This window comes from Cygnus atratus, chromosome 1 (genome assembly GCF_013377495.2).
Source record: "Cygnus atratus isolate AKBS03 ecotype Queensland, Australia chromosome 1, CAtr_DNAZoo_HiC_assembly, whole genome shotgun sequence".
Classification (NCBI taxonomy): domain Eukaryota; kingdom Metazoa; phylum Chordata; class Aves; order Anseriformes; family Anatidae; genus Cygnus; species Cygnus atratus.
Genome location: NC_066362.1, coordinates 146,971,042 through 146,995,416, shown reverse-complemented (window position 1 = coordinate 146,995,416; position 24,375 = coordinate 146,971,042). Strand labels below are relative to the sequence as shown.

The window sequence follows — 24,375 nt, the reverse complement described above, 5'->3', positions numbered from 1 at the left end:
TCCAAAACAAGCAGCGTTACCTGTTTTATCTGTAATCCGGCTCTCCATTCGCAAAACAGGGCTACCAGTAGCTAGATGCCAGTTAAGTCACTGCCATCAAACCCCAGCATCACGGATGCACGGTAAGATTGCCGAGACTTTAAACATCAGCACTCTCAGACACAGACACACCCAGAGCATGGCAGGGAGTAAGAGCTGGGGGGTGGTTACAAAGGTCTAATCTCGCTGCAGAAGATCTTGTACTCCATGAGGTTATCACCCATCCTCTTAAAATAGCCTGCTGGCTGTTTTACTACAGCATCACGTGCTCTACCCACAACTCAAACGCCATCACATGCTCACGCGTCATCTGGAACAAATGCGTTCAGCCAAGTGGTCAGATGATGCGCAGGTTCAGTATCAATGGAGAAGAGGCTAGAGACAAGGTACAAGACAAAAACAGCCCCACTGACCTTAAACAAGCACCGTACGTGGCCTGTGCCTTAGTAGCATGCAGAAGTGGCTTGCCTTGTGGTGCTTTTTTTTTTTTTAATAGAGGAATTAATTGAAGAAACAGGAAAATGCTTGTACAGTTGTGTACCAGTAGCTGGAGGTAGCAGACTGAAGGGGAATTGGTGTTTTGAGATTTCTGGCACAGGGCAGAATTTGACTCATCGTGATCAGAGTACACACGCTCAGAAAAAGATAAAAAGTGGGAAGGGAAAGGAAAGGTGACTTAGAAATTCAAGAAGAACAACAAACAACGAGGGAGCGTTATACCCTTCTGCTCAGAGGGGATTTATCAGAAATCTCAATTGCTTCCTGAATGTACCGTGGGAAGTGCCAAAACAAAGAATAAAGGCGTACTGAATTTCTATGTAGCCTGTTGAAGCTTTCATTTATGATCACCAAAAGGAGCAGTAATCCCGAAGCATCGAGCAGAAGTGGAATAGCCCCCAAAAACGAGAATTCAAGTTTCTGTAGGCACCGAGTGAAGCCCTTTGTAACACTTCCACGGTAAAATCCACTGATGAGCTGAGAACTGTGCGTGCACTCTGAGCTGCAGCTCCTCTGAAGCGGGCCCTTTTCCATTCGCTGCTTACAACTTTGATTTCAGCAAGCACAAACACTGCTAGCGAGAAGTCTAGGGATTGCTGCCGCTCTTCCAGGCACCTGCAATAATGCAATCCAGGATCAACCAGCACTTACAAAATACACTTTGGGAGAGCAGGCACAGGACTTTCTTCAGGGCCAAACCTCACCTCCCTCTGCTCCACCTGAGGAAGCTGGCTCTGCAGCCGCAGGGCTGGTCCGGCTGCCTCGGCAGCAGCTGGAGAGCTCAGCATCTTCAGGCGAGAAACAGGGAAAACAGAAGCCGATCTGCTGCAGCAGGCTGCTGGGTCATCGCTGGGAAGGGTGAAGCAGGCACCCCAGGGGCAAGAAATGCAGCACAGGTCCAGGTGAACCATTCCTGCCCAGGTCTGCAAGCCCACTCATCAGGGCAAGGCTTGAGGTAGGGAATTGCTCTTCTTCCCCTCTCCCAGCCCAGTGCTTCCACGCCGCCTCGTGCTCATTTAACATGGGATCGATTCATTAAATTCTCGCAGCAGCCCCCATCGAACAGCCGACCTGGAAGAATACTCATCCAGCAAGAAGTGGCAAGATTGCTCTAAGTTTCAGGAGCTAAACCAGCCCAACGCAGGACCAGATTAACGCCCAAGCTGATGTGTGGGAAGGAAACATTTCGTCTGGCAAGGGAAGAAGATTCACTTGAGGCACTGGGAAATGTCACAGTTCAGATATTTTCCAACAGGGAAGACTTAGCAACAACCTCCCCCAACCCAATCTTCCAATCTCATGCTGATGTTCAGTAATGTTTCTCTAAAAAACTTCACACCGTCTATGAAGTTTGGAAATTTTTACAAACATTTCCAAACATTAATAAAAGATCGCCTCTAGCAGATCGCAAACAACAACAAAAAAACAAATCCACAGTGATTCTGCTTATTCACAGTAATGCCTGAGGACACGAGCTGAAGGAAACAGAGAAAACTTTTCCAAGAAAGTAGCTGTTGCAAGAATTGTATGGTTCTGACTCACTGGCTGATGGGCTGGGGACCCCAGCTGGCAAGGAGAGCTAAAGGCATTACAGCGAGCAGGCAGCCTCAGCAGCGTATCTCAGTTTCTCCTTTTCTCCTGAATTTTCTCATCTCCACGGCCCAGGATTCTTCTAGTCTCATGCCATCATTTTACCTATTATAGATGCCCTAACTTCAACATCCTCTCCAAAACACCACCTCTCCCACTCAAACCCCCACAAAACAGCCCTAAATCCAGCCCGCTGCTTATGCCACATCCTACCTACTTCAGCAACGCCGCCTGGACCCTGACCTGAAGGAGTTGCCAGCTTTCCTCAGCGGACACTGAACAGAGCAATCATCTGGTCAACAGTACCCGTGTGGGGGCATCTCACTGCCACCACCTCCTGCAACCAGTCAGGGCAAGGGGACTATGCCTGGATGGAAACTGTGGGGCCGGGAAACTGTTTGTCCGCAGGCTCTGAACCCTGGGATGTCCCAATGAAGAGTCGGACACAGCACCGTGGGCTTTTACCAGCTACAATTCAATGACAGGTGTGGTTGCTTCAGTATGAATTCTTCTGTTTCTCTTGCAGCAACACACGGTGGTTAAAGCCGCTCCTGCTGGTGGAAAGGATTTCTCTTCGAGGTCCACGTGTTCTTCCGAGCAGCACCGAGGGATGCCATCCGCAGAACCAAGACAAGCACTGACGACAAAAATCAGTGACAGCCCACACAGCCCCAAAATCTGCACCTAAGAATTGCCAATAACGAAGACTATAGGAAAGCAAATATTTTACATAATAATACTTGACCAAGATGTTCTTCCAACAGTTTGTCTCAGGGACTACCGGCATTTAAAAGCTTTAAATGGATTTTTCAGACTTCTCTAGTCACTTCTGTAATCAGTGCATCTTCAGCTTCTATAAAAACCCACAGAAATCATTAGCGCAGTTTGCTTAGAGTGTGAAGAATCACTTCCTTTCATTTGCCGCAACCTTGCCAACTGCTAGCTTTTTCCCCATGTAACCCTTAGCTCCCGTGCAAGAAGTAGGGAATAAAATCTTCCCCCGTCTCTATGCCACCCACGCCTGGAGCCCTATAGATCTCAGACACTCACCTCTTCTTTAGACAGAAGAGTGGACACACTTATGTACAGTTCACCTGGACTCCATTCCTTACTTGTAACGATCTGTGTTAATCTTCAAATGGCAGACTCTTTGGTTGCCTTTAAATACAGCATTTCTCCTGGGAATTGCTATAAATACAATTCACCCCCATGCTAGAACTCACTGAAGAGTCAGGAGGACCGATCAAACACGGTATCTTTGTGACTTCCAGGACTAAATGACACCTGTCAATTCAATGAGAAGCCGAAGTCTGAATTGAAATTGTAAGGACAGCATGCAACATTGTACTTGACAGAGCTCCAGTAGCAGAGAAACGGAAGGCAGCAAACACCAACCAAGCTTTTAAAGATCCAGGAAGGAGATCCGGCAAGAGGTCTGGATAACCGCACACCAGTAAAGCAAATGCCTAAGCCTGGTAAACTAGCAAAAGCTATAATAAAGGCCAGAATTGGAGGGGTTTGCAATAAATATGATAAAAGAATTGACAGTGCTATTGTAGAAAGAAGTAATGTTTCAGAAACACATCAACACTCCTTGAAACAACCGTCAGCAAGCACAGGGTAGTCCCGTTAACACACCCACCCTATTTGGATGACCTTTGAGAAGGCACCTCACCAAGGGATGATTTTTGTTTTTAAACAAAGGCAATACGTGATAAAGCACTCCTTGGGAAGATTCAGAAGGCCTCAAGAAGGAACAAAAGCCGTAGACAAATAGTTGGTTTTCCCTACGAAGGGATTATCAAAAGTGTCCCAGAGGCTCTGACTTAGGATTTGCACTTCTCAACACACTGCACACGTGGTTTCAAAAACGACATGAAGAGCGAGCTTTCTGTTGTTGCTGAAGATACCAAATTCAAGCTAACCAATATTTGAATCCATAGCAAATAGCTACCATAGGACCTTTGTAGATGAGCATGTTAAAATGCAATCCAGTGCTAACAAAAGCAAAACCACCACCTCAAGGGGGCAGAGGGGATACCTGAATTTCACTTGCATAAATAGATGAGCTCTAAATTAGCTGTTCCCACCAACAGATAAAAGAGGACAGTCAGCTAACAACTCCAGATACAAGATCAGCCAAAACAGGAGGTCCAAAAGAAGCAATACTGGAAACAATTAGAAAAGTCTGAGGCAACAAATGAATTGCTTTTGTTTTTTGCATACTGCCTCCACATCTTAACTGCTGCTCTGGTCCATCACAATATGGTAGAACAAGTAAAGGTACAGAGATGTAGCAAGGTATACTATAGTGTCACACGAAGTCATGTATACACCGTGGAGATTATCCATAATGTAAGAACAGAAGTACCCACTCCCAACAGCTGCAGCAGCTGAACTAACAAAAGAAAGGTTGGTTTGTTTGGTTGGTTTTTAGATAACATCCGTAGTTAAACCATGGACCTCATTGTCATAGGAAGTCATGGAGGTCAAAAAAGCTCAAAATAGCTTCAGAAAGAGACAAAAAAGCCACAGGAGGTCCATGGAGCTATCACAAATACAGTGACACAAATAACATCCATGATGCCTCAAGAAGCTCCTCAGCTACGGACTGTAAGTAGCTGGGTAGATTTAACAGCAAAAGGGTCATTCCGCATTTTCATCGTTTCTTATACCGTTTCTCCCAAGCACCCACTACAGACCGCTATCTCACAGGATCACAAGCTAAACAGACCTTTTACCTGAATTTGTACGCTCATCCTTGGAGTGCTGCATCAAGGTTTGGCGCCCCCAGCACAAGAAAGATGTGGACCTGTTGGAGCAAGCCCAGAGGAGGGCCGCAAAGGTGATCGGGGCTGGAGCACCTCTCCTACAAAGACAGGCTGAGAGAGCTGGGGATGTTCAGCCTGGAGAAGAGAAGGCTCTGGGGAGACCTCAGTGTGGCTTTCCAATACTTAAAGGGGTCTTATAAAAAAGATGGAGAAGGACTCTTCACTAGATACTAGGTAGATAATGATAGGACAATGGGGAATGGTCTTAAACTAGAAGAGGGTAGATTTTGATTAGATATTGGGAAGAAATTCTTCCCTCAGAGGGCGGTGAGACACCGGCACAGGCTGCCCAGGGAAGCTGTGGCTGCCCCATCCCTGGAGGTGTTCAAGGCCAGGCTGGATGGGGCTTTGGGCAGCCTGGGCTGGTGGGAGGTGTCCCTGCCCATGGCAGGGGGTTGGAACCGGGTGAGTTTTAAGGTCGCTTCCAATGCGACCCATTTCATGGTTCTATGATCCTTAGGTCAGCAGACAGTCACGTTATTCCTACGTTTTTAATCTCCAAAATCAAGATAGGAAAAAAAGTTTGTTTCATCACTACAGAAAACCCCTCAGTTAAACCCTGCTCGAGCAGCAATAATTAGCCTTTACTTCCCAGATTCTCGAAGCCACATACCAGACCTGGTTTTTCAATTACGGCAGCAGAGTTAAGCAATTGATTAGTCATATTGGAAGATAAAGCAACACCGTAACGCCAAACTACCCGCAATAAATCCGGCAGTACGTTTTCCCTACGCCATTACAACTGCAACCCGCTACCCAAAGGGGCGATCCTGAGTCAGTGCCCTCTGCGGGCGTACCCCACACACCTCCCCTGTGCTCGATCCAGCCACCGGGCAGCCAGCTGCAGGAAGCTTTTCAGCCGTCACCTTCCACGTGAAAGACCTTGCCCTGCAACCGCGCTGTCCGTCTGTCCCAGGGGAAGTGGTGGGACTGCCGCGGCAGCAGGCTGCTGGGATCGGCAGCCCACAGCTAACGGGCTGCGCTCACCATTAAGAGAGGTGGGCACAGTGGGGCCAGCATCACCGACTGCACAGCTTAAACGCCAGCATGCACCAAACTGCACCACGCCAGAAGTAACCAGCGAGCACGCCTAGGTTTAAATAAAGAAAAAGACAAGTGAGAAGAAACAGCTCCACCTATCACTATGCCAATAGCTACAGCAGACAATACCGATGATAATATATCACGTGATGTTTTTTTATAACAAAATGTTAACACATTTTGGTTTTTTTCCCCCCATTTAATTTTTGCTATTTAAACACCATAAAAATCAGCCTGAGCCTAGAGGAACGAGCTATGGATTATTACCCTGCCCCATCTTCGCAGCTGGCACTGCCAAGACGAGACGGTCGGTTCTAATGGGACTTCTGCTGGAGGCTCACGACTTTCTCCGCCAGATCAAAGTTAAGCACGGCGCGTTAAGGATGAGGCTTCAAGAGAAAGCAAAAGCCCCACGGGGAAGCACTTAAAACTGAAATGTCATTTTCATAACACGTTAAGAAGAAAGGATACCAGACGAATCACATGGAGCTGCAGCATCCTCAAACACAATTCATCACAGAAATCACTGTACTGACATAAATGTAGTACTGTCATTTAGTGTTAACCAAAACCGGCCAAATTAAGAGGACATATAAACCTTTTTTAGGTTGTAATCTTCCTTACAACACTCCAAAAAAAACACGTGAAACTCCTTGGTGAGGATACTGATGCGACTGACAGCAATCTCGAGAGCTCCACCTTTGGACTGTGAGATCAAAGCAGACACCCGTTAGCTGCAGAGTCATACACTGGAAACAGAACCCAGCCTCAGAGGAGTTCAACACGAAACCAGGCACGGTGTCCTGGCAAAAGCAGGCTTCACATCAAGCAACGCCCAAGGTGATGCCCGCCCGCTTCCCTTGGTTCTTAAAGCAGGGGAGGTAACAGTGAGTAACATCTAGACTGGCTACAAAAGAGGCAGAAGTTTTTCTCTGTCTAATCACACCCAAAAATACAGCCTAAGACTTAAAGATAACACGTAACCAGGAGCTGCAATTTATCACGCATTTAAAGCCTACTGCAGACAGTGCCTTAAGCTGACCAAATAAAAGCAAAGGCTTCTCCCTCGTGTCCAACTGGGCAAATAGCAAAAGCAGGCTGAATCCACAAAGCTGCCCCCTGAGAGCTCTTTGTGTGCTGTTGGATGGCTCCTGGAACAGGAGGAGGCAATTACAGCAATTTTTAATCCAGACTAGGATTGCACCAATGCAGAGCAGCATGGCACCGAAAGCAGTGGCAGCAAGACTTCGAATCCTGAGCAAATTCAGTAACAAAGGAGCTATGAATAAGCTATTCAGTAGCACAGAGCTTCCACGTGCAGTACTAGGTTTGTTCCGTGTACCTGGCACAGCGATGCTAACGCTCACCTTCTGTGGAGTAAGTATCTCATTCACCTCTGTCTAAACCCAAATCTCGCCTGAACAGTCACTGGGTATCCTCCTCGTTCCCAATCAAAAGCAACAAACGTTTGCAAACTGACAGCTTTCCGAAGTCCCACTGCTTCCTCTCATATGAATGAGAAGTGGCATCAGATGCTGCGAGCAGGAAGAATTGAAGTTACAGGGTAATACAGCAGAGCACAACACGCACTTCTAGGCTGAAGTCTTTCTGAAGGGATGTTCCAGAAGCATCAGAGAACAAAGATACAGCTCCAACAAATTGGAATTGCTTCAGAGGCTCCAGCAACACTATCTCAAAAAGCTGTTGGCTCAAAGTTATCTTCGTGGAAGACATCACCAAGAAGTTGCCTTGCATCCAGAAGAACATATTTAAGTTCTTTCAAAGTACAGAAATCCTTTTAGATACATTGCAAGAAATAGAATGAAAAGCTAACAGAAAAAAACCTAGGACCATACTGGAGTTTTTCAACACAACCCAACTCCTAGTGAAAAATTCCAAGTGAATACCCTGTTTTTAACCTCTTGGAAGCAACACAGTGGGCTTGAAAGGAAAACATACACTATTTAGACACATCTGACCCGTAAAATAATGATTAAAACACACTTCTTATTCATTTTTAAAAGCAGACTGAAAGCGCTTATTTTGTACAGTAAGTTAGTCAAGCAGCCCTGGTTTTACACCAGCCTTTGCAAGACTCCTAGAATAGCCTGCCTCATTTTGTACAAAACGGGCACGGTGCCCAGTCCTGCACACCTGGTAAAGTACTACACACACGGTACGTACTCCTTATTTTAGTGCCTTGCAGCAGAATTAGTTTTAGAGCGCCTAGACAATAAAACCAGCTACGAAGATTGCTCTTAAAGCATCCGCAGTAGCTTCCGCGATACCTTCTGGCAGCTCTAAACGCAGTTTCCCCCAGACGCAGGCACACTCTAACCCGTACCTTCACTATCTTTTAAAATGGAGTTACTACTTTTTACAATTGAGATCCTACAACGTGCTTCAAACGAAGCTGTGATGTGATGTCTGGATTGTACCTATGTAATGCAAGTTCTGCTTCATGACAACTCATCACCCTAACTCCAGGATCAGCCACCAGTGCTTCCCAAGCAATTTACAGAATCACAGAATTGTCTAGGTTGGAAGAGACCTCCAAGATCACCGAGTCCAACCTCTGACCTAACACTAACAAGTCCTCCACTAAGCCATATCACTAAGCTCCACATCTAAACGTCTTTTAAAGACCTCCAGGGATGGTGACTCCAATTTAACCCCTAAAGGCCTATGAAACACCCTAGTGCCTTCCGGCACAAGGGTGTCTCCTTCGCAGTGCCATTCCGCTGCCTTCACTGCTGGCCAAGGCGTTCTGCCCAGCTCTTTTCCAGCTCTGACACAGCAGGAACTTGCAGCTGTGCTCACCGCAAGTTGCTTGAGCAAAGGGTTCTTCAACTATGGAACAAGGCAGCTCACTGACTCCAAAGGCAGGCCGCATCTGCTTGCACAGATCCCCCTGGAGAGACTGTTTTAAAAAGCCGGGCAGACAAAGGGGAAGAGTTCCATGTTCTGAGGGGAATTTCACGTCCTTCGTTAACTTGCAGGAACGGCACCTGAGGGAGCTTCTTCAGGACTGCAAAGCCTCCATATTCTACAGAAGCAAAAGAAACGTAGAAAGATGAAAAAGTGCCTTAATATTAAAATCAGGATCATTTCAAACTAACCTCAGCGTACCTCACCTCAAGCATCACCAGTTTCCTGAAGGCAGGCACTGCCACAAAAGTGTCATTATTTCACTCGGGTAGTTTTATCTCGTGAAACTGGTAAAACTCAGCAAGCAGTGAGGACACTCCTCTAACGAGACCTGCATTAACTACTACCAAGAACAAACCCAAACTTCAGAGCAGTCACAGATGGCAATTAGGTGAAAATCAATCCTGCTTCCGAACTCTCAGTGGTGAAGCAAAACCACCAAGGTCCCATTCCAGGTGCAGGGCACTGCAGTACAACATCACTCCAACAGCTCCAGTCTCTTCAAAAGACACCCACAGATGCCAGACAGGCTTTACTGCAGACCAGCAGGCTTTCCACAACCAGAGTATTTGGGTTACTTTACTGCAGTACACATTTGGCTTACTTTAACAAACGCCTATGGCTGCTTTGGGTCAATCTTGTACTGCCAAAGCACAGGATTAACGACTGACGATGATACCACAGCTCCTCTCAGCCCAAGTCCGACGGAAGGCCAACTTACACGACCCCTGCACAACACAGAAGCTCCATCTTCAAGTGATGTGCACCACGCAGGGGTGTAAAATCTTGTCATTAGTACACAAGCGTGGCATCAAGGCTGGTAGCCCCATCAGTGCTAACACTTCACAGTAATAATTTTTTATTTTCTCCAGAGCTTTCTTGAAGCTCAAACATTTGTGGCATATTTCATGAAGTGCACTTGCCTTGTGCTTTACCTTATTAGCAGTATCCTGTACAGACCTTCCCCATTCTGTCGTTACCAGAACTCAGAACAAGAAAACAATGCTTGTCAGAATTCACCTTGGGGAAATGCAAAGTCTGAAACACTTCAGCTCCCCTTGCTTTGGATCTATCCTATCTGTCAAAAAATTCTTCCAAAATGTACCAGAAACTGTCCCCTAAAAAAAAAAAAAGGAAAAAAACACCGTATTTTGATCAGCTTAAAACCCTTTGACTTTTTTTTTCCTTCTTCTCTTTAAACTGGCCTATCTGCACGCACAGAGAAGACAGATTCCCAGAGGACTCCACCTGCAGAGGACAGAGCAGGGCATTTCTCAGAAGTCCCAAAATGTCCAGATGCTAACACCAAAGGAGGGCGCCCCTACGAGAAAGCAACTGTCCCACTCCATCCCCAGGACACAACTACATCCAGAACTAAGGAGCCAGGCTATGGAAGAATGACAAAGCCAAGACTGCATCTCGTCTCATTTTAGGAACCTGATTTTCAGATGTGTGCTGTCTCCCTTTCTGTCCCCAGAGGGACAAACATCCCACGCACCGTAGGTCACCCTCTGGAGAGGTTTCTTTTGTTGCCTATAAAAGGAAGGCTCTGTCACTAACTTCAGTTGCGGTCCAGGAGACAGAGCTGAAAGTAAGGGAAGGGAAATGTTAGAGAACAACAGCCTTAGGAAATCCCACTCCTCCCCAGGCATGCTCTCAACTACAGAGTTGCCTCCTCTCCTTCCCACCGGTTTTTGAGCCTATTGTCCCTTTCATTGTAAGGCGCTGAGTGGGTTCAGGACTCGAGTAAGACTTTTTTTTCCACGTAGAAGTGACCTGCATATTCACCGTACACTGTGCAACTGTTAACGTTTCCCTCGAGGTCTCTCTCCCCGTTCAGTACTGAGGACAAGGCAGGTCAAAGGATGGATCAGGAAGCCTTAAAATGCCCTTACTGGCAAATTCATTTCCCAGTCCATCCCTCCCACCCAGGATGTCCTAACTCCCCCGCTCTACAACTCACCCGGGCAAGTCTTTTCACTCACCTGGATTAAAAACAACTTCAGAAAAACGGGTCCTGGTTTGCAATTTAGCTCCAAAATGAATTGCCTGCCGCTCACGGAGATTGGCGCAGCGGTAGGCAGTGCTGAACTAGAATTGCCACTGAGCCTGAAGCTCACAAAAGCTGCCCCTGTAGATGCCCGTGTCATTTACTGCAGAAATCAGGAGGCACGGTAAGAAGCCAGCAAACCGTGCGCCTTGCGGTGAAGCCAGCTGACGGCTGCAGCAGAGAAAATGAATTCCCCCTGTCACAACACTCCTACATCACTGCAGAAATGTCATCTCATTCAAGCTGATCCACTGCTCGTCTCCTCAGCAGCTCAGGAATCCAGGCGACTGTTCTACAAGGGTTCGAGTGGCTTTGAGGCAGCGCTGCGAGCAGCCCTCCCCTGCTCTCTGCCAGCCCCAGCTCTCCCCTGAACCCTGCAGACAACGGGATCGGCAGGAGAGAAAAGGGAGAGGAAGGGTGAGGGAGAGAAAGGGTGAGCTTGGAGAGCCCTGCCAGCCCAGCTTCCTGCACCACCTCACCTCGGAGCCTGCCCAGCACTGTGCTGGAGCAGGGAAGGGCGAGGAGCAGGCACCAGCACGGGCTGCTGGGGGGACAGACCACGGCCTGCCCTCAGGCTGCCCGGCGGCAGGGTCAGCACTCAGCGCTGAGCCGAGGTCTGCGGGAGCTGTGCCCTGCCACCGACACCACAGCCTGAGGGCTCTGGGAAACAGGGACGGTAATCCTTCATCGAGGACCTTAAAGCCAAAATACTTAATGCCTGTGAGTCTGCGGCGCTTTCCCCAGTAGTGCTGGATAATGTCCGCGCAAGAGCTGATTTTGCCTGCAAACTACGACTCCAGCGCAAGGCTGAGACCACCTCCTGCAGCCAGCACAGGGAAGAGTACCCAACAGCCTGCCAGGGGAACCGGGACGGGTTCCCTAAGAAAACCAAGCGACGGCATGTTATCACAGCACACACGTACAGGGGGCCCGGTGAGGTTGTTATGCCAAAACCAAAAAGCTTTTCTTCGGTCTTTTCACAGCCTTACTAGCATTCACAGCTACAATAATTTGAGGGAAGTCTGGCACACGAGTTACTTCATGGTCCTGAAATGCTTTTCCAATATAAAGATAAGCACCCAACCTACCTACTTCTAACCTTAAATCAATTCTTCTGGTTTTTGTTGTTTGTTTGTTTTTGGTTCGTTTTGTTTTACATCTGTGCAAAACAAGACCAAATCGCACGCTCTTCAGTGCCTTAATTCGTAAAACCAGTCTGTCTCACCGTCAGTTACAGTACTCTCTCTCGTTTCTGCCTCAGATGGTGCTTTCCCTAGATCTGAGGTTTTTGGACTGCTCTAAAGGAACGTCTGCGTTTTCCTCTTCACTTGCTGACAACAGCTATAAATAAAATTACAATCAGTCACTTAATTGTGAGTGACATACTGACATTTGAGAACAGGGTACTTCTCCCAGCAAGCAGTATTACCAAAAAATTAGAAGATAAGCCATCTTAACAAGCAAGTAGAGGCAGGAAAGAAGTCAACAAGCTGACAGGCATCTTCAAAACTGCAGAGCCCTCGAAGCCAGGTAATTAACTCAGGCCATAAATAACACCCAGATGTGGTCAATTTAACTATCAGCAGTTTACAATATCAAAGTCAGCTAATTACAACAACTTTGTATCTTAACAATGAAGGATTGCTCGTTCAGTTTCACTGCCAAGCACCAAAAATGCTTTAGCTGTACTTGTACGTGAAAGCTACCTTCTGCAAGACGTTCATGTGACACGAGAACCAGCCTAAGGCAGAGGGCGTGAAAACGCATTCTCTTGTGATTTACTTTACCCAGCTCCCCAGCCCGCAGGGCGGAGAGATTTACATGGTTTATCCTAATGATGACTAGATTAGTGGAGATTAACATCCTGCTCCGTATCTGTAGTGTAAGCACTTTCCTAAACATTGGCTATCAATCGTTAGGAGGAGGAAGGGGGATATTACCCTATCTCCACACACTTAAAACGCTTTAACATGCGCAAGGAACCTGAAGAAGAGACAGAAAATGATCAACTACACTGTCATTTCTGCACTGAGGCTGCTTTTACACTGAACGTGGTCATCAGTTCAGCGAGCACTTCCAAAGGTGCTCTATGCAGCTAATAAACACACACAACATGCAAGGAAAATATGTTTCAACGCGTTTTGCACGGAGACCCAGTTCATTTAACACGGGTAGAAGCATTTGTGGCTGCTGATTTAAATAAAATTGCTTCTAGGCACTGCCTGCTGACAGACTTTTAGCATTAAGGGCTGTCTTTTTCCCTAAACCTCATTTTTATTCATTACTTGAGCGAACAAGCGAGAGCGTCCGGGGGTAGGGGGGCTGATCAATTCCACCCCCCATCTTCTGGCTGCTTTGCTTTGTACCAGTCAAACGAACTGGAAAACATCCGAGGAGCAGCCTGATCCAGCTGAGAAGCTCCACTAACTGTAGGTGGAGGTGGCGTCCCCGTTGTTCACCCACTGGCCCCGCAAACGCTCGTGCTGGCTCACGGCAAGGAGGAGGAACGCGCAAGGGCAGCGTCTTAGGCTGGCATCACCAAACGCGTTAGGTGCCGCTTATCACACAGCTCAGCCACGCCAGGAGCCTGCTGCTGCCAAAGAGGAGGTCCTGGCGCACTCTCTTCTCCACTGAGCCCTTTGTGCCACCATCACACTGAGATCCAGCTCAGGGGGTCGGTCCTGATGGGAGAAAATAACCTCAATCGCCAGAGACCGGCAGGGAAGCAACAAACCCTTAACAGCGACCACGGCAGCTCACCTAAAAATACAGCAAGGGGTGTTTCTGCTCATAACTCATTAGAAACGAGCACGAAACAGGCAAAACGTAACTAAAGGCGGTAAAAATAACACTCAGGCAGTAGCTGCTTGCTGCCGGAGTTATAAGGAAACCAAACACCGAGCTGGTGGATGCCTCCGACCTGACCAGCCTCCCCTTACAAAGGCAGGGCCTTGAGCAATTGCCCATCAACGGGATTATCAAAACTAATATCTTTTGTCTGAAGACTAGAGCAGGATTTCAGACTTGATCCAGACAACTGCTGAAATACATAGCCTTAACGACACGGCCCTAATTCCTCCTCTTTTTTATTTTTTTTCCCCTCCAATCGAACCACGCTCGCTATCCCAGCAGCGTGGGCTTGGGGGAAGCACGATTTTGCACTGTGGGCAGTTTTGTTTTGTTTCCTTTTTTAGGGGGTGGGAGGGAATGGGTTGGATTTCTGTGGATTTGCTCAGCCAGCTGGCTCCAGGAGGCACCTGGCACACGCCGCAAGCAGCACGGGCTGGAACAGCGCAAGCAGCGATGGTCGGGGAGAACAAAGGCAGGGGACAGACCTGCTCTCTCGGCTCGCTTCATCTCACCCCGACTCACCACCAGCAAATGTCACACCGAGCCACCACCAATCCCACCACCAACTATTTTTACGCCGTTTCAATTCAGCTTCGTTTTCCTGGCTTCAGAGGAAGCAGCCCGGTGCCCGGCCACGCACGGCGGTGCTTGAAACACGCGGAAGCTCTGCTCGGCCACGGCACGACGTGCAAGCACCGTCACCAGCACGCAGACTGCCCTGGGACACCTGCAGTCCCTGCTCTGAACGCTTCTAGAGGGGAACTTGGTGCAAAGAAGAAAACAGAGAGAGTGTGTGCTTTGGGCATGGAGGGTGGAGACCCCTTTAGACAGGTCCCAGCACACTTCAGTCACCCTACAAATTGAGGATCCGTTCATTTTCTCCAGCACCACAAACACCAGTAGCAGAAAGGTGCCCTCCCAGCCCTTCCATCCATGGGCTCAGAGATCTGCAAGGGAGTGAAACCAGTTAAGCCCCTTTTCAGAGAACTGGGAGACGAGGGAAAGAAGGGAGGGATGATTTAACTAAAACCAGGGCACTGGTTTGTTCTGCAGCAGCACCAGCACCTATTCCAGCCTATGACGTATAACAACAGGACCTAATTTCGCTGGCACTTCCAGTAAAAGATCCCCTAAAACGACCACACAAAGCAGCCTGGAGGTTCTCGTGAAGCGAGACTGGACATCAGAGGGAGAAGACTTGATCAGGTAGGAATTTCACAGGATATTCAACGAGTACACATATAATAAAACTATTAAGCATCACCACATCGTCACTAACCACACCACTGATCCTCTCTCCGCTAACCACCCTAAGAAGGGAAATAAGTGAGGAGTAAAGGGTAGAAAATAGGGAGGGGGTGTGTTAAAAGTTAGAATAAATAAAAATCACCCAGTGCTCCTAAAAGAGAATCTGTGAAGGCTGCCCTTCACAAACCATTAGTACAACAGCTAGCCATGCCTCGTATTTGTTTGCTAGTTTGTTTCCCACCCCGAGTTTTTCCTTTATTGTTTCTCCACCCGTCGCACTGAGGATTTGTATTGGAGCAGGGGCTTGGCTCAGCTTCTCATGGTTTGTTTCTAAATCGGACCCAAAAGCAACTCTAGTTAATTGTTTCTAAATACTGCACACAAAGAAGCGCAGCCAACTTGATGATGAAATAGAGCAATGCTATGCTATGTGAAACAACAAAGTCAAAAAATTGTTTTTTTTTTTCTTTTTTGGTGTTCCCCCCCGCCCCCCCCCAACTTCAGCAACAGCTTATGGGGAAAGATAGTTCAATCAAATATTTCACCTGCTGGATATAAGCCTTTAGCCCAGCCTCTTCAGGAAACACAGCTCACTCTGAAAACACCTGCCCCATTTTCCAGAAGCAAAATCTGTCAGTGGGGCGAAAAGACCTTAGGAAACCTTTTAGAGCACCCCAAAGAAAGATTTTCCCCCTTCTTTTTTAATCCACCAGCACTCAGAATCTGTATTTATGCTTGGCCCACAAGATGGCACTGACAGAAAGACATCGTTCTCTCTACTCCCCTCTCTCCCACAGCAGGCTGCAGCACCGGCCCTGCACGGATTCAGAGAAGAGACTGCCACCTGCTGAAATACCCCATCGTCTTCCCCCAAACCTGACCTTCCCTCTGGACCTGCTATCAGGACACCGCTTGCTCCATCAGACAGGTGAGGCGATGGACTGAGGCGACACGGCTGAAGACATCTTATTTTCAGTAACAGGAGTCCGAGGTTACCACCACTACAGTTTTCTCTAGTATCTAGAATTTTTCAGTATTTCCCGGAAGACGTAAAGACCTGGAAAAAGCTAGCAACGTAAAAAAAGAAATGTTTCCCACATTGGGCAGACTTATTGTTCCAGCTCTCAATAGCACTGACATCTGATGAAACATCTAAATCCAGGTAACTACAGCGGAACAGAGGGTTCAAGCTGAAACATGTAAGAGTTAGAGCTATCTGGGTATTCAGCTGAACTTGGTAAGATAAGATTAATTCCCCCTAAGGAAAAGCAAAAATCACCATATTCTAATACGCCTTTTCCTTTAAATTAGAGGAAGTGAGTGAGGTACTTTTCTCCTCTCATCAAGACTAATGCAAAAATCAGGCTTGCAAAACCTTGTCTCCAGAACAGACTGCACAGCACCTTTCCCACACATACCAACAAATCTGCATGCAAGCAGAAGTCAGGAATAGCTGCTAAGCTGGAAGCATTTAAGAAATCACAGCAAACCACAGACAATCTAGATTAGATATTGCATCATATTCACACAGCATCAACATAAAACACCTCCTAAGTCCCAAATAAAAATCAAGAGAAGATTCTGCTGAAATCAGTAAACAAAAGCAAAATGGCAGCCCGTTTTGTGGAGCTGGACTCTCTTCTGCATAGTCCTCATCTCGGGTCATCTTCAAATCCACTGTTCTGCTAGAGTTGTTCTTCAGCCTGCAGGAGGCCGAGGCAAGGCCTCATGGCGGCCTGCAGCTCCCTCACGAGGGGAGCGGAGGGGCAGGCGCTGAGCTCTGCTCTCTGGGGACAGCGACAGGACCCGAGGGAACGGCATGGAGCTGGGACAGGCGAGGGTCAGGCTGGGTGTTAGGGAAAGGTTCTGCACCCAGAGGGCGGTCGGGCACTGGGACAGGCTCCCCAGGGCAGGGGTCACAGCGCTGAGCCTGCCGGAGTTCAAGAAGTATTTGGACACCACTCTCAGACAAAGGGTTTTGGGTTTGTGTGGTCCTGTGTGGTGCCAGGAGTTGGACTCTATGACCCTTATGGGTCCCTTCCAAGTCAGGAGATTGTGTGTGTCACACAGAGGCCTGGGAAATTTAGCTGACACCTAACAACAAGGTAATTGCATTCAGCACACACAACTGTGGTTGTACAACCTAAGCTTTACCTTCATTTCTGTTTACAGTACATCTGTCAGTTACATTTCTCACAAGTCTTAAAAACCATTTAAGAAAAGGGAGGTGGCAGGACCTCTGAAGCACAACTTCACGAGTCACCTGCAAAAACCACGACAGCAACCAACACGACCATACCCATTCTCTGTAAAGGGACAGGGAAAGAATAAGAGGCAGAGAGGCTCTGACACGTGCACAGAACCGCCTCCCGAAGCACACTTCACAGCTCGGCGCTCACCTCGCGGCAGGTGCGGCGCTGTCCCGCCGCCATCTCCCTGCCCTCAGCCGGCGGGTCAGCACGCTGCTGCAGCTCTCCTGCTGGGACTGAAGGAGCAGAGCAGCTCGCCCACGAGCTGTCTTCTCACCTGGAGCTCCCACCGCACTGCTTGCTCGTCGCTCAGGGCCAAGCAGAAAAGAAGTTCAGAAAGCGAGCAGACCGGCCCTTCCCCGCTGAGCTTCCCACCAGAGAGCTGGAAGGCAGGGGAGGGCTAAGGAAACCAGAAAGCCCAAACCCCTCTGACAAGTCAGGAGAAGAGCACAAGCCAGCAAGCAACCTTTGCATTCTCTTTTTTTCTCCTCAGGGTCTCTGAAGCTCTGCCCAAAAGCCTCCTCCCCTCTGGCTCTCTCTCGTTTCTCTGAATTTTCCTAGCTCCCACACTTCCCCCTCCCACGATCAGCTCCTCTTCTATCAAAAAGCACAGCAACCCTTTAGTGAAAGCCATGGGCTATATTTGAGCACACGACTGCAATGCTGAGATCTGCTGTGCGTTCTACATTAACAGCACGATACACTTTTTTTCTTTTAATTGTGAAACGAGGGTTTAATTCAGATCTCAGGAACAAAACGAACCCCACAAGCGAAGCGGTTACACTGAGGCCTCTCCCAAACCACAGAGCAATTCATCCAGGCAGCGGCACAAAGTGCCCTCAGCAGATACAAACCAGACAATAGCTGGAGCAGAGAAGAGCAGCACATCTCTGCAACTCTCCTTGTGTGCACTGAAATGTCCTGGACCGGTCCTGCCCCGCCAGACGCCCCTCACACGTGGCCCATGCAGTGAAGACAAACGGCTCGATGTCTGTGGCAGACTCACCGAGCTACTCGGACTCTGTACGAGCACGCTGGCTTACCTTCCTGCTCCAGGCTTTATGTCAGCATGCAAGGCAAAATAATTTGCAGGTATACAAACATTTCAGGTCTAACTCAAAATCTCTGAACAGGTTTTTACTCAAGGAATATTCAATACAGCCCCAAGTAGCCGAAAAAACGCTAGCACATTCCCCAACCATTTTTGTTACAGTACTCCTTAGGGAGGCACACCTGCAATTCACTTTTGTAATTTTTGTAAGAGTTTGGGTTTCTTCCCCCTCTTTTTTAAAATTTCACTGTTCAAATCAGTATGAGGTGCTTTTGAACACGTACTTCAACAGAGAGAATCATTCCTCCTATTTAATGAAAACCACTGAAATCACTGGTTTACAAGCAATAGCACAACGTAACACTGTGAGTGCTGCAACAGTTTAGGCAGAGCCACGAAAAAAAACTCCCATGGGAAGAGAAGGAAGGTTAAAGTGACCAGGGCGAGAATCTGAAATGCTGTCGGGCACGCTCATGTGTTAGGCTGTGTCTTACACACTAAAGCTGTGCCAACTTTCCTCTGTCCCACACCGTATGGTTCTGCCTCTGTGTCACCTCATCACGCACAGAGCCATGCTAACAGCACGCAGATGAGGAACTGGTTTGACCTTAAAGAAAAAAAAAGAATTCTTTAAAAAAAGAACTCTCCCACCACATTATTGTAAGACACCTTTAACAAAGTAATATTCAAAGCCTTCTCCTCAACAGGAATACAAAGAATTGGTAAACTTGTGAATCACCGCTCTAGACTTCCTCTTTGAGCGCAAGAATCCTTCAAATCACATAAAGAAGCCATTCTGTAAAAAATTTTATGTAAAAAGCCAAGTAATAGCATCTTCCTGTCTTAGAAATGTTCCAAGATATGCTAACAGAATTCCGGTAAGGCAAGTCAGGCTGTACTTGACTGTTATTTATGATGAGCAAAATAGACTAAGAAAATTGAGAAAGAACTGCATGAAACATTCATTTACAGAACTGTAAAACTAATACGTGAGAAAAAGGACAGAAATCAGAAGAAGGGAAGACAGGAGACATCTTTAACTAAAGATGTATAAATTCTTCGTATAATTCCTCTCTTAACAAAAATCTACCCAAGATCCCAGTCTCCAAATAAAAATTTTCCAGTGTTTAACTGGAAATAAATAGTAGTAACTTTAAAACATCAAAATGCTGGAAAATATTTATGACAAAGCAGCAGAAAGGCACTCAGCTAAGACATCTGGTAGCACACCTCCTGTGTTAGAAAGACATTCCTTCTATTGGAATAAAACCAAGGAGCAAATCTAAAGAAAATATTATCCTGACAAGGCAAGACGAGAGTCAGAACAAGCACCAGAAGGGTAGGTGTGTGATTGAATTTCTATAGTATCATTGTAATACTGGCCTAAAGCTCTTCCGTACAAGATCCCTCGCCGCTCCTAATTCACTAGCAGATGTCAGCTAAGCCCATTCATGCTAGCAGCTTAGTTCTGCACCTTGTACAAACAGATCTTCAAACGCCAACTTGCAGAATACCTTCCCAAAGCCACAAAGGCAGCAGGACCGCAGCCGTAACAACCTAAGGAAATACACAAGGCTCGGGGAGAAAAGCAGCATCACCTAACAGATGAGCTGCCACGCCTGGGTGGGGAGGGAAGAGAAAGACATAAAAACCTACTCCCAAACGATTACCTGGTCTAACAGAATATTGGCATCCCTCACAAACTTCTCCCCAGGGCCACAGCTGCATTACAGGCACATTTGTATTATCTTGATAGAATTCACAGCTCTTGAGACTTCATTCCCCAAATTTGCACGCAGTGTTCTGAACCTTAAAGGTAAATCCTTCTTGTACAAGAGACCAGGCTTGTTTTACTTCTCCTTTAATAAATTTACTATAGAAATAAAATCCTGATTTTGGCATTGCTGCCTCTGTAATAAAGTGAGCATCCTGAATGACAGAAGTACGCAGGTCTCCCGACAGGTACAGAAAAGGCTCAACTCCATGGCTCACCTATCTTTTTCCATGAGCCAGTTGCCATCTCTCCCATCAGTATAACAGAAATATTTTTGAGCTCACGACACGCTTGCAGTTAAGCAGGCAATAATCATTTTCCTTTGATTAAAGCCAGCAGAAAAACGCTGCAAGATACGACTCAGGGAATTTGAGGAAGTAGGACTTGGTGGTGTTCACAGGACACATCAACTGCTCGGTCCTTTAAACACCGGACAGCACTGCAGGTTAATAGAAGAACAAAACTATTACTTATTCTACATTTAACCACTCCCCAGACAAACCTCTCTGCTGCTGAACTAGACAAAGATTTCTCTATGTCCTGTTTTTGGCCCCACAAGCTGTTAAGCAGCTCTGATCAAAGAAAGAGGAAAGAGTGCATCTATCCAGGAAGCTGAGACTCCTTTGAAAACGGAACAAACCCAGAGTAACACGACACAGGTACAAGACAATCATTACAAGAGAAACATATTAGGGCTCCGACAGGAACAAACGCTCCGTGACCGTCACCTTTCCATTTCTGTCTCTTGCCAGACTTCTGTGGAAGATGCTGCGTGTCTGCAGTGAGTCCCACACCGATTACACGGATCTACCAATACTCTTCCAGAGCGGAGTCCACCATGCACAACGGTTATGCTGCAAGCCTTTCCTCCGAACCCATTTAGACAAGCAGGTCTTTCTTCCTTTAAAGGCAATATAGTTAAAGTGTCTTTTCACCCAAAGATAAAACTGTGTGGGAAAACGACCCTTCAAACAGGAATGGTAAGAGCAGCATATAGCTACTGTACCCTCCCGAAGGAAACCGCAGAGTAAGTTGTGAACTTACAACGCAGGCAGCTGTTCCACAGTCTGTTCTATCTACGTAGACATTTGTCGTATGCACTGAAGCTTCGAAGCTTCAAACTGCTCGACACTCCAATTATTCTAAGCAAACATGAACAGTTTCCAGAAGGGGGAAAAAAAAGCAATATGGAGTTGCATATTCAGTCCCTAGTTGAGATCTCAGGAACATTTTTTCATGAACAGGTCTCAATTTTTAATCCGTCTATGAGAAATCTTTATTTTAAAAAAAGTATTAAAAGACCATACTTGCAGAACAATCTTCTGATTATTTATTGAAACTATTTCTGCTTTACCAACACAGATCTCAATTTACAAAGGATTACTGCAAACTCCAGATTAAGCATTCATTTTGCTCTGGAACACTTAAACATCAAGTACTGCAGGGGAAAAAAGGAACCAGTGGTTTCCTCTGAGGAACAGCAGTCCTCATTAGAACCTGAATTATCCTTTCTGAATATGTAACTTAACAGCTCAAACTTACTGAGGAGAGGGAGAAGATGATAACTTCTAGACACCAGAACATTCCCAAATCAAAAATGTTTCTCACCTCTGTCCCTTATCTTTACGGTAGGAATGCAGTAGTCATCACATCCTCCATAAATGGACATCATAGAGGAAAACATCTAAAAGAAACAACTACTGCAGCACAGTTCTCCATCAACCACGACCATTCATCAAGTTCTCAAATGTGCCGTAACAGAGGCTCCAAAGGCAGAACCGCACAGACTAAGAAGCAAGGAGCTCTGACACAGCTTTGTCAAATTACAATTCCACTATACCCGTGACTACCTCAGATCTAGGAACTAAAAGTGCTTGTGCAATGCTGAACCTTAGCTAAGCAAACCAGTGCCGTCTTTGTACCACACTCCAAATACCATACAGAGAAATCACCCAACCTGGCCACATACAACTCGATGCCAGTCTCAGGTAGAACCATGCAGAACTCCACAAAGAACACTTAGGAAAACCACATTCACGCATAGAACAAGGTCACATTTCCCAGCACCATTCTAGAGCTCCCTCTGATACCTGCCACTGTTCAAATGTTTCTTCTATTTAAATTATCACAACCACATCCACTAGTTTATCAGCTATTTATACTCACCATTAACTCTTTATTAGATCACCTGCCCTCTGAAATAATCTGCCCCTGAAAAAAATCCCTCTCACTGTTTCCAGACATGCTCTTCACCCAATGCAAAAACCGAAGGCAGCCTTCAAAGTGAGCAACCACCCTCTTCCAAAGCCTGACTGCCAGGTAAGGAAGCGTTACACAGACACTGCGTGGAGAAGCTATGGCATCTCCCCAGTTCCCACAGCGAGCGAGGCAGAGATCCACGAGGGCTGACTCACACCTTGTTAAAGGAGGCAGGAAAAAGAGCCCAGGATCAGCGGACAGCCGACAGGCCCCTGCCAGATAATCACTTGTTGAATCCGCGCTGCCATTCCTCTCATCTCTGGCCACAGCTAGGGGGTTGGAGAAATTAATGAGAAAACAACAGGGAACAACCAACATAGGAGCATAACCAAAGTTCGTAAGGCACACACAGAAGGCTCCATACGCCCAAGCATTTGTGCCCCTTCCTGCCAGCTTCTCACCTCTCTTGGTAGCTTGGGAATAATTCCTGTTCCAACATGCTGAGCTGGAAGCTATGGCAGCCAGCTACCTCCACGTAAGAAAGGAGTTTCCGGCAATCTGGCTGAGAAGCCCCTGAGGCCACATCAACAATTTGGTTATGCTCAAAAAGTATTCAGGTTCTGAGAGTAAGACCAAAATTATCTTTTTTTTTTTAAATCGTTTTTCTTCACTTTCTTGTCCTTCTCAGCAAAAGAGCTGACAAAAGCTTACCACAACTACAAAAGAGACCAAGCTGCAACACTGTCTGTTCCCAGCCTGTTACAATTGAAACAACTCCAAGCTTAGTGAGAGACCTGCCCTAGGGAATGAGTAAAGAGAGATGGATATTCATGGTGTTTTTTCCCACCTTTTGCTTTGACATTTGCAGTACTCCATTTATTTCTGAATGGAGACTTGAAGCGTCTCACTCACCAACTCACTCTAGCTCATACATGTCTACTACTTGAATTTTAGATCGGTTCTCACATGTGCAAGTTCAAAATATGACTTAGCACAGCCATTAAAAAAAAAAGTCAGCTGCTGTAAGGCAAAACAGAATGCTTAAGACAATGCAAAGCTCATCCCAAAACCTGGTTTCTGAATCCTGTAGATTTTTGTTTTCCACCCTTTCAATTTTAGATTATTTTTTTTTAGGAGGCTGGGGGGGGGGGGGGGGGGGGGGCCAGCTAAGAGCATAAAGTCTTATTTCACAAGGAACAGTTAAAAAAAAAAAGACAGGTTTTAGATCTTCCCCCATGACAGAACCTAAGACGAAACACAAGCCCTGTAAGTATCGTTAATTTCACTAATGGTACTTCACTCTGTAGAGGCCTCGGGAAAGCAATCGGAGTCTTTTTAATGCTATTCTGTTACTGCCTGGCAAAAATTACAGGCAGGACCAGAGGTACTGTAAGAACCTGAGAACTGATTAAGGCAACGCTTGGCTAATTTGCATTCAGGAGCAGCAGAAGCCGCTTTTTTCCACCCAAAGAAGCGCCTGCGAGTACCGAAATCACAATACCACCCGCTTGCCATCGGGGAGAAGCTGGAAACTATTTCAGATTACATCAGTCCCTTCTCCCACACAGGCACCAGGCGAGCTCGACAGCAGCGTGTACTTGCTACAGCTAAATATACCAGCGCCGGGGGGCTGGTTAGCTCGCAGCCCTGCGAAGGCAGGCACGGCAAAGATGGCAGTTGGCAGGGCTCTGCTGCGGCGTCAGGACACGGGGAAGGCGCGGCAGCCATCCTTCCCCCTCAGCGCCCCGGGGGGGAACACGGGCGGCTCCTCCATCTTGTGCTCAAAGCGGGGGCAGCCCCGGCGCCCCCCGGCCCCCCCCTTTCCCCCCGAGCCGGACTCACCTCCAGGCGGAGGGAGGCGCCGCAGCCCCGCAGGAACTCGCGGATGTTGCTCAGGCACTCGGCCTCCGTGCGCGGCTCCGGGAACACCTGCAAGGCAAGAGGCGGCCGGCTCAGCGCGGGGTCCCCCACCCCACCCCACCCCACTCCTTCCCTTCCCCGCCCCGTCCCGCCCCGCCCCGCTCCCC

At 47.2% G+C, this 24,375-nt stretch overlaps 1 protein-coding gene across 5 annotated transcripts in view; it reads right to left on the bottom strand.

Annotated features, from left to right (window-relative positions):
- Nucleotides 1–24,375, bottom strand: part of ARHGEF7 (Rho guanine nucleotide exchange factor 7) — a 120,767-nt gene that overhangs the window by 83,967 nt on the left and 12,425 nt on the right. For 4 of the 5 annotated variants that reach the window (XM_035557122.2, XM_050708301.1, XM_035557123.2 and 1 more), the window contains exon 2: nt 24,191–24,277. In XM_035557122.2, the coding sequence (XP_035413015.1) occupies nt 24,191–24,277 (87 nt within the window). Of the gene's footprint in view, nt 1–20; nt 40–24,190; nt 24,278–24,375 lie in introns of those variants that run through there. The other variant, XM_035557125.2, reaches the window with a different exon arrangement.